Consider the following 10,798-nt stretch of genomic DNA (forward strand, 5'->3'; position numbering starts at 1 on the left):
AACTCTTGGGCTACTCTTTTACCAACGAATAGTGGGATTGACCGTCACGGCTGAAAAGGCGAGCATGTTTGGTGTAACGGGGATTCGAACCCGCGATCCACAGATTACGAGTCGAGCGCCTTAATCACATGGCCATGCCGGGCCCTAATATCCCTTGAAAAAAAAAACTCCTACAATTTAGTTGCTATGGCAAAATATAACACTTGCAAAAGATATAGGATGATCTTTTTTTTTTAAATGGGCATCGTATTGTCCCAGAGGTTCTTTGGTATTTTGCTTCATTTTGAAAAACCCTCACGTAATGTTTCCTTTGGTATTTTCTTGAATACAATCTCGGAAATCCATCTAAAAACTCATTCAATGTTATGTTTTGCATTCTTGTCAGCCAGTGAGGTACAATTTTCAACATTAACTTCTGAATAACTATCTTCAAAATCCAAGACAAAAGTAAATTTTGCTTCTTAAGAAAGGAAGCTTTTTCTTTTCATTTCTCGTTTATCTTGTGATCTTTTTTGGAAACTCTTTGCCCTATTTTTGTTTGATAACCTATCTTCAAAATCCAAGACAAAAGTAAATTTTGCTTCTTAAGAAAGGAAGCTTTTTCTTTTCATTTCTCGTTTATCTTGTGATCTTTTTTTGGAAACTCTTTGCCCTATTTTTGTTTGATAACTTTCAATGGATATTCCATCGTGGTCATATCTACATCGTCCGAATTTATTGCAATTGAAACACCTTTTTCACTAAATAGACCCAAGTACTAGAAGGTAAAAGGAACAAGATCGTCTTCTAAGCTCTTTTTTTTGGGTAGGGGGGGGGGGGGGATGGAAAATATTCATCCAAGTAATGACTAAATAGTATAGTAAATAACCGTGAAAAGCATCAGTAACACTGTAACCCCGTGAAAAGTATCTGTAACACTTCGTTTCACAGAATGGTATACATAGTTTACATCAATGTTTTTTTACATGTTTTTAGTGAATTCGAAAAATTTTTCCAGATGCTACATATTTTAGATTTATCACCAATCTGGGCATGATTAAATCTCGAATTTAAAATATCTTAAACCATCTGATGGAGTTTAGAAGTTTAATCTAAACAAATCTGGCACTAAATCCTTAATTATATCAAGAAATCGCGAGACATAAAAAATAAGAAACCCAATAATCCGAGCAGTTTCGGAAGACAAACCATCTTTTTGTCTGAGGGCAAACAGGTAGCAAGGAAGATTTGCATTCCAAAAGCGCTCAAGTTAATGAGCTCCTTATTACCATAAGATTTAATTTTAAAAAGTCCTATCGAAAGTAAAATAATTTTATAAACTTAAGTTATTGGAAAGCTGTATTTTTTTAAATCAATCTAACGTCACTGAATCGGATGTGTTTGTATTATAGAAGAAATATATATATATATATATCTCATTTAAAGTGTTTGATTTGTTTGTTTGTAATTAAGCACAAAGCTACACAATGGGCTATCTGTGCTCTGCCCACCACGGGTATCGAAACCCGGATTCTAGCGTTGTAAGTCCGCAGAAATACCGCTGTGTTTGAAGGTATTTATTTTTGTTACAAGGTACACTTACACCGAGTTGGTTTGCAACAAACGTTTAAACATTATAATTTTTTCTCTCAACTGTTTATAATATAAAAGCCAAATACAAACTATTTTCCAATTTCTAAACAGAAAAAAAACACTTATTTATAGAAAAGCTTCTTATTCCTTAACGTGAAAACTTAACTTAAATGTGCATGTATGTGAAGTCTATTAAAACCGACATAAGGTTATTTTCCAACAATTTGATACAAATGTTCCAGAACTTATAATTTGTTTAAGATTTCACAAGTAAAACATGCTTTCCCTACCTTTGTAACGAACGAAACTGTATCTTGTACAGGCAGAAGACTTAACGACCCACTACTTTTAGTTTCTCTAAACTCAGTTTAACCTCGTTTGTTATTAAGGTAAGCATTCTTTGAAAAAGGCAAATAATTAACCAAACTTTTAACAGTTTTTGTAAGTTTTTGTGTACAAGAGTGTTCAAATATCTTATGTATAAGTAAGTTTATGGCCAGAAAATTAGGAAGCAATAAGGGTGCTTACCAATAGTAGAACTGATGGTTACAGCATACAACAAAGACTTGCTGAAAGTCCAGTCACGGTCCCATTCTTCACTGTTGAAGGTCCCATCGTACGACATGTTATTCACAGATCCTACAATATAGAGCTCAAACTCACGAAGCTGGGTGTAAACTTTTTCATTCCATTCGACCAAAGTAAAATTCTTTCCTCTCCAGTACCAAAAGAGAGCCACGAGATAATTGATGGATTCGTTTACTTCTTTTGTCCGGATCAGTCTCTGTTCAATCCGATAATCTTCAGCGGGTTTTTCTATGGCTACAAATAGCCAGGCCCCGAAGGCAGAGAATCCGACGACAAGTAAAAATAGCCCAATATGGGAAAACAGAATTCGAAGCAAAAATTTGAAACATCTGTGCTTCTTCTCTTCGTCTTCCTCCATTTTCACCGACATGCTGGCAGGTGTTTAGGAAGAACAAAACTAGAATAACAGACTAGTTTATCGTTTCTGGCAACAAAAGACTGATTAATGTAGTAATTATGAAACTAAGGTTGACGAAAAGTACATCGTCCAGTTATTCCCTTCCCCAGCATCCACTCTCTTTCTTGTTTTCTGCAGCTTATCGCCAACAATGAATATCGAAAACACAGTAGCTAGTTCTGTTACTATAGCGACGGCGATAAACAATGTAGTTGCATAGAGACCCAGACCATCGTTACCAAAATTCCAAAACTCTGCACCATAAACATACCGTATGTATAACAAACGAAAGGTACACAGACTTGCCAAGATGTTGCATACGTAGTATCGATTCCTAGTTAGCATGGTAACTAAAATGTGTAATGTATCGGCATGTATGACAACTGTGAGAAAATAGAGGTGTTGTTCTTATTCTCAATTAAGTTATAACCGTTTCGCTTCTTTTGTTTCGTGGTTTACTTTAACTAGACTCAAGTACTGTGGTATCACAATGTATTTAGCAATAACTATTATTGACCATTTCAACCCATTTGTAAAATTAAAACCTACAAGCCTATTATACCATGTCAACACTGCAATTTCAACCAACATCAGCGCTTTTCAATCTAGCTAGGTTTAGGTTTTGTTAACTAATGTGATCTTGTATGTTTTCATTTTACAGTTCACTACTAATTTTCACTGGAAAACCGAATAACCTCAATTCTCTTTCGAAACGTAAGCCTGAAAATTATATCTGTGTCTAAAAATTACACAGTCATTTTTTTCACACTTAACCCTAGAACTACATCGTAGGGTAATCTGAACGTTAACCACAACGTGGGGTCGTATCCGACCCACATTATACTTAATAATGCTGCTACAAGTTTACTTGAAATATCACTCATCACTCGTAAGGAGGCTTATTGTTGTGGTTCTAGAGTTAAAACCATATACAGAAGGTTAATATCAAAGTAATTCTGGTTCATCACTCTTTGGTAACTGTTGACTGAGAAGTTTTAATTTTTCAGTTTTGAGAAGGACTTGTTCCCAGAAAAAGCTAAGGATCGTGTCTTCCAAGAATCGTAATCAAAAAACTGATATCAGAGGCGTGTAAAACATAGTATTTCAGGATTACCTTTTGCCCACCACAAGGAAACTTTTCGGTCAATACCAAAACTCGTCAGCATGTTGATCTTGATTCAAGGTTCTTAACCACTACTCCACAAATTATATTTTAAATTGTAACTTTGGTGAAAATAAAATAAATGTGTAATATACTCATTAAACATAAATTAGACGCAATACCATAATATTATTCACACATATAATTAACTTAGCTTACTTTTTGGTGCGTTAAAAAGGACTCAAAACTCCCACAAATATTAAGACATTTGAGTGCGTAATGTTGCAATTTCATTCCGTATTAAACGTAGAAAGCTGGCGAATCAATGAAACCATTAAGCCTTATATCTGTGATAAAACAGTCACGATAAAGTGCATCTGAATCCTTCCACAATACTCTAGTTTTGCTCACCTGATGCACTACAACCTCTGCTGTGCAATGCAGTTTCGCCTATTCAATGCTCATCAGTACAGCGTTGGTCAGCAAACCAAAGAGAACTAGCTCTCGAAATCATTAGGATAAGTGGTTAATTTTTAGCTTTCCTCAGTCCCCGATAGAATAATTAAGGGAAGATATCACTAGTTCCTTCTAAATCCAATATCTGCATTTCTGAATACTAAAACACAAAGTCGTTTGCTACCTAATATTTTATATATTTATTATCTTTATTATTAAGTAGGCTATACAAAATCATCTCTTCGCTGTCTTGTAACATTGCTACTCTTAGGGATAGTTTTATTCTTTGTTTTCCTAAGTTGCTATTAATATTCCTAAGAGCCTTGTTCTTGTTTGTGTTTTTCCTAGTGTTACTAGGGCTAATTTTTTGTTATGTTACGAAGCAGTCATTACGACTATGGTGTTCGTATTTTACTGTAACTCCTACCAGCATCGTTGTGACTATGTTTGCTAAAAAATCATCTTCGGGTACTTTGTATAGTTATTTATTGAATAAGACATGCATTATAAACTATTATGAAAGCAAGATAAGGAGAACTTAATGTTCAATAAAATTAAAAGTTACTTTTAAGTTTACAAGAACATCTTCTGTTAAGCTACATAACAATTAGTTCTAAATAAACTTACAAGTAAATCCTATGTCAAGCTACATATTAAAGATTCTAAGAACTTACAAGAACCCCTTCTGTTAAGCTACAAAACAATTAGTTCTAAATAAATCCTCTGTTAAGCTACATATTAACAGTTGGTTCTAAATTAACTTACAAGAACCCCTTTTGTTAAGCTACATATTAACAGTCAGTTTTAAATTAACTTACAAGAACCCCTTCTGTTAAGCTACATATTAACAGTTTTAAATAAGCCCTACAAGAAAATCCCCTGTTAAGCTACACATTACACTTACTTCTAAAAGAACTTACAAGAACACCTCCTGTTAAGCTACGTATTAATACTCAGTTAACTTCTCGTGACTGCAATTTACATTATAATTTACACTCATGTTCGTCGCCATTCCTGGCAATATTAGTTTCTCTTCCTTTGCACGTGAGATTTTTTAAAATTCATAACAACACTCGTAAACAGGATATGCGTAAAACGTTTGCTCAGTATAACTCGTCTCCTTAAATTTATTTTATTTTTGCTGCGACTACAAACTTCTAATCTAAGTTTTCACAGCGAGACTCTTTGTACCACCATCCATGAAAATCCTTGATAGTGTTTGCTGGTAACTTTCGATCATGGAGAGCAGCACACAGCTCACACCAACCATGCCCACCAGCTCCATATCTTTCTACCCTATGGGTCTTCTTCCATTCAAAATAGGAATTATATAAATCGTCGTATTTGTCTACGAGTAGTAAGAACTTAGCGAGTTCTTCCACAGATTGAAATTTTCGAGCATCAATGTACGAGTTCGGAGGTGCTATGTCGGAGTAATTTGCTCCTCCCAAAACAATAGGCACAACATTGTAATCAAGTACGTTAAAGAACTTCTCTGTTACGTAGTCTTTACAGACACTGTTTTCCAAAGCTAAGTAAAATTTGTAATGTTTTTCTAACCAGGCGTAGCACTCGTTACCCAGGTAGGGACATTTTATCTTTCCACAGCGTCCTACAATGTCGACTTTGATGTAGTGCTGTAGTTCTTCCACGAAAGATTCCCTCTTAGCTGGAGTGTGGCAGTGTGACACGAACCACGCGACTAGTCGTGTCTTTGTGGGAATAGTGTCCTGTGTAAGAGCGTTAAGGCTTAGCACGCGTTCTCGTTTAAACGTTGCTCCGAATGGTATAGGTATATGGGAATCTAGCCTATACGTCATGGACCAGTTGAAAATATTGTTGAAAATCGAGAAATTTGACTTTCCATGACGCAGTTTATCGTGAGGGGGTGCTTCCGTCATGAAAGCAACCCATCGCTGAGAGCCGAACCGATACTGCGGCATATCGTTGAGATCACACAAGTGGTACACGTGAAAAATTACGGCGTCACTCTTGATGATCTCTACTTTGTTGAACGTTGTCTGACAAGTTTTTACGTCACAGTTTTGAAAGAGTTTTGTTCCCAGAAAAAGACGTGGATCGTGTCTTCCAAGAATCTTGGTCCACAAAACTATTATCTTATAACCAGGTAATGGGTCTGGACTTGAAACGCTAATATTTTTGAAGCAGCAAAATGGTTGTTTTTTAGAAGCCAGGTCATCCACCACTTCTTCACTGATTAAAGTCCCATTCATCACACATCTTTTATTTACAGTGAGAAAAGAAAATTCTTGATCCTTCAATTCTTTGATAAGTCGTAAATCAAAGATCGTTTTCTTCTGAACTTTAAGGGTTAGTTTGGAATGCTGCACGTTGACGTCGTCTGGCACGTAGTAAATATACAACATGGACGTTATAAAAGTCCAACTGAAGAAAATAGTGAGGAGTGTTTTTCTATTCTTTAGAAACGAGAGAAAGAACGTGCCCATTCTTCTAGAACGTACTGGTCAGAGGCCCGAACTAGGCAAGGACTGTTGATGTCATCACGAAGGAAACAGATGTAAAAGTTGTCGACATATGGTATACAGTAAAACAGCTGACAGTGAAAGATGGACTTGGCTAATAATAACTTATCTATAACGGTATACACACAAAAGCATATGTGAACCCCGAAGCTTAAATGGTAAAATGAATAGAAGCTATATATGTCGTTAACTACGACTTGTTAGAATAACAAAGAAAAAAAAAAGTCTTGCTCCAACATTTCGTTATAACTATACTCTGATTTTCATCTTCCGCTAGGATACCGGTTACGTCATATAAACTCAAACACAGTGATAGCCAGTGAACGCTCTACGTTTAGGGCAATAACCCGAAACATAAGGACATTACATTAAGACTGACTTTTTTTAGTCTATATACATCTAAAATTTTCGAAATTACAGTAATTTATTTCAAATAAAACTGCATTTTTCGTAATTTAACACGCGTATGTTTGTTTATTTGTTTGTTTGTAATTAAGCACAAAGCTACACAATGGGCAATCTGTGCTCTGCCCAACACGGGTATCGAAACCCGGATTCTAGCGTTGTAAGTCCGCAGACATACCGCTGTGCCACTGGGGGGCCAATACGCGCATGAAAGATAAACTAGTACAAATAGCAGTGTTTGTTTGTTTATGGAATTTCGCGTAAAGCTATCTGTGCTAGTAATCCCTCATTTTGAACTGATAGACTAGAGGAAAAGCAGCTAGTCAACACCATCTACCACCAACTCTTAGGCGGCTACTCTTTTACCAACGAAAAGTGGGATTGACCGCCACAATATAACGTTCCCACGGCTGAAAAGGGTTAGCATGTTGGATAACAGGAGTGTAACTCACAAACTGTAGATTTCGGGTCGAGCCCCCTAACCACCAGGTCATGTATCTGCGTGGGACAAATGTGGGCGTATACATATAAAGAGGTAGCTGTGAGGGTGTACCTTCTATCAGGTTTAACCTCTCTCCCGGGCTTAGTATGTAAATGAAATCCTAAATTTAATTCAGAATTAGCTTCATAATATCTTAAACTTCATCCTTTCATTTTTTGTAGCCAGTTGTGGAAAGGTAGGTTGCTGCTGCTAACGAAATCAGGTTGTACTGAAGATAGATAATCCCAGTGTTTTGTAATTGATGATTTACTGTTGTTACCGACCGAATAAGCCCATGAAAAACTCTGCCCACGTGGACCGGCAATGATAAAAGTCGTTTCACGTTTTTTCGAATTTTCTTCCCAACAGATAAAAAAAAGAATAATTTAAAATGGTTCTATCGACCGATCTTACAGTGCAAAGTTATTTCTGTATATTTTGTTTTCTTCTTCTCTTATCCTTTATTAATAATGTCTGTGATCAAAAGTTCCTTTTTTCGAATTTTCTTGGTGCTTATATCATTTCGACATTAGTGTACATTTATACCACTAGATGGCCACTATGTCCAACAGCTCGCTCTACGTACCTCAAGTACCAGTTCAAATTGATTTACATAGTTATCACTAGATGGCACGACTTATGTTTGGCCACAAGACAGGCTGGATGTATGTTACAGTGTTATGCTGTTTTTGGGTCTCTGGAGTACATCATTTATAAGGAAGAGAAACAAACATAAGATGTATAATCCCTTAAGGTTTAATCCAACTGGATTAAAAGTTTTTGCTTCTTTCATGTATGATGATATCATTCATATGAATATTCACTTGACATATCGTATTATATCTTATCCTGCGGGTTAAGTGCTTGATTATTTCTCGTAAAAATGTTAGGAACTAAGTAAATTTTGGAAATTTATATTGTCAATAAAGTTATTTTTCTTCGTCAAACGATTCTGTGCTTATGTCAAAAAAATATATCCATGAAAAACATACTTATATTACCCTTTTAAATTGACTTTTTGTATAGAGTAATTTTCTTCAAAAACATCATATGACAGTTAAATTCTAAGCAATTCAAAACTCCAGCAACTTCTGTTGCCTGGGGTTAGCCAAGGTTTTAACATGTTTTATGTATAAATACTTACACCAAACTTTTTGTCTCTCTTTTTTTTTTTTCAGACTTCACGTAAGTCGATACCAGCAACATAACTCTGGTGACTAAGACATGTAATTGAGTTTTGCATTTAAAGTGTCGTGTCCTGAAGGGAATTTGATATCAAATATCCAATGCTCGATACAGATCAATTACTTCACTCAACTAAGAACGTTGCAGAGAGGTATGTTCCATTGTAATTAGTTTACGATTTTCTTACCGGTTTTGATTTGTAATTTGAATAGGATAAAATTGAGTTTGAGTCTTCACAAATAGAAAGATGTGGGTTTCAATAGAAAATTAAAGGAACGGAATGTAACGTAAATAACAAGCTGTCGAGCGTTTTACAGCCAATTGGAGAAGAAAACGTATCTCTGGCAACGTACCAAAAGTATTCCATTATTAAGAGGGCCACGAGAAGTCGAAATTCCTTGTGATATAAAGTGACACACAAAAAACTATGCTTGTTTGTTTTTATTGTTAAGCATAAAGCTACACAGTGGGCTATCTGTGCTCTGCTCACCGAAGGTATCGAAACCCCATCATTAGCGTTATAATCTCGCTCGTAGACTTATCACTGAACCACCTGGTGGCAAAAAAGTATAATATGCATCAAAGGATATGCCAGTCATGTTCGTGACCTGGAACCGTATACTGAAATTTAATGTTTCACGAAGTAACACTTTATTTCTTCAAATACGATTAACAACAGTAATTGCAAAAGCTTGTGAGTTTTCAACTAAGTATGACACTCTTACACTTGCATGGTTTCATAGTTTTTCTTCATTATACATTTTCTTATCATCCCTAAAGATTCGCGTCCCGAGCGCGGATTGTGAATCCAAAGATTAACGATTCGCGTCCTGTTGCCGCAATGTGCACTTCGCACTTTGGATTTGTGAGTTCGTTAGAAGAATGAAGGTCAAATCACACTTTTCAGTGAAACAATTGTACCTAAAATTTGGTGCTTAGTGCTCATAACTATATGTCTTCCCTCTAGTCCCTCAAAATCTGGGACGGTTATTTTTGAATAGTCCATGTACAGCTTTTCTTGGAATCGCGCGTTACTACATAATTAACTATATAATTAGTTTGTAATATTGAATGCTCCCTGTGTGTAGAATTAGTAACCAATCAAGAGCATTATACATTTATTTGGCCACAGACTCAAGTAGGTTCTGTATTTCTATATACAAAGGGACCAGTTCTGTCTGCAATGTGAACGTGCCTTAGTGGTGACGAGCACCTTTTAATTAAAGGCTTGTCTACGACATTGGTTTGAATTATCACATGTTCAGATTCAGATGTCTGAGTTATCACACGGTTAAAATTACGACCTCTGAGTTGTTAAATAATTAAAACTATGAATCATACAGTTCAGCGAACCTTTATTTCTTTGTCATTAACTATTTCTTATCTAGGAGGTCCCAGCGCAGTCAAGATGTTAGCGAGCGCGGACTGTGAATCCAAAGATTCCTAATCGTTTACTATTTGTTACTGCTCTTCACACTTCGTCCCACCCTACTGATAAATAATATAGTTAACTATGTAGTAACGCGTGATTTCATCAGATTATTTACTATGTGTTCCTTCTCGTTACACTTTGTGTCATCCCTACTGATAAATAATACAGTTAATTATGTAGTAACGCGTCATTCTGTCAGATCATTTATTATTTGTTCCCTCTCGTCACACTTAGTGCCACCCCTACTGATAAATAATATAGTTAATTATGTAGTAACGCGTGATTCTGTCAGATTATTTATTATTTGTTACTCCTCTTCACACTTAGTGCTATCCCTACTGATAAATAATATAGTTAATTATGTAGTAACGCGTGATTCTGTCAGATTATTTATTATTTGTTACTCCTCTTCACACTTAGTGCTATCCCTGCTGATAAATTATATAGTTAATTATGTAGTAACGCGTGATTCTGTCAGACTATTTGTTACTCCTCTTCACACTTAGTGCTATCCCTGCTGATAAATTATATAGTTAATTATGTAGTAACGCGTGATTCTGTCAGACTATTTGTTACTCCTCTTCACACTTAGTGCTATCCCTACTGATAAATAATATAGTTAATTATGTAGTAACGCGTAATTCCATTAGATGATTTACTATTTGTTACTCCTCTT

General features: G+C 35.7%; 2 protein-coding genes across 2 annotated transcripts in view; both read right to left on the reverse strand.

The window, feature by feature from the left end:
* LOC106460332 (TWiK family of potassium channels protein 7-like) overlaps window positions 1-3,330 on the reverse strand; it is a 15,244-nt gene extending 11,914 nt beyond the window's left edge. The window contains exon 1 of the mRNA XM_013920025.2: window positions 2,101-3,330. Within this exon, the coding sequence (XP_013775479.1) occupies window positions 2,101-2,530 (430 nt within the window). The 5' untranslated portion in view covers window positions 2,531-3,330. The remainder of the gene's footprint in view (window positions 1-2,100) is intronic.
* Window positions 3,331-4,354: 1,024 nt separating this feature from the next.
* On the reverse strand, window positions 4,355-6,502 carry LOC106460334 (alpha-(1,3)-fucosyltransferase C-like). The gene has a single exon (XM_013920026.2). It carries the CDS (start codon window positions 6,500-6,502, stop codon window positions 5,273-5,275), a length of 1,230 nt encoding a protein of 409 aa, XP_013775480.1. The 3' UTR covers window positions 4,355-5,272.
* Between the last annotated feature and the right edge of the window lie 4,296 nt (window positions 6,503-10,798).

Source organism: Limulus polyphemus, unplaced genomic scaffold (genome assembly GCF_000517525.1).
Source record: "Limulus polyphemus unplaced genomic scaffold, Limulus_polyphemus-2.1.2 Scaffold754, whole genome shotgun sequence".
NCBI classification, from domain to species: Eukaryota; Metazoa; Arthropoda; class Merostomata; order Xiphosura; family Limulidae; genus Limulus; species Limulus polyphemus.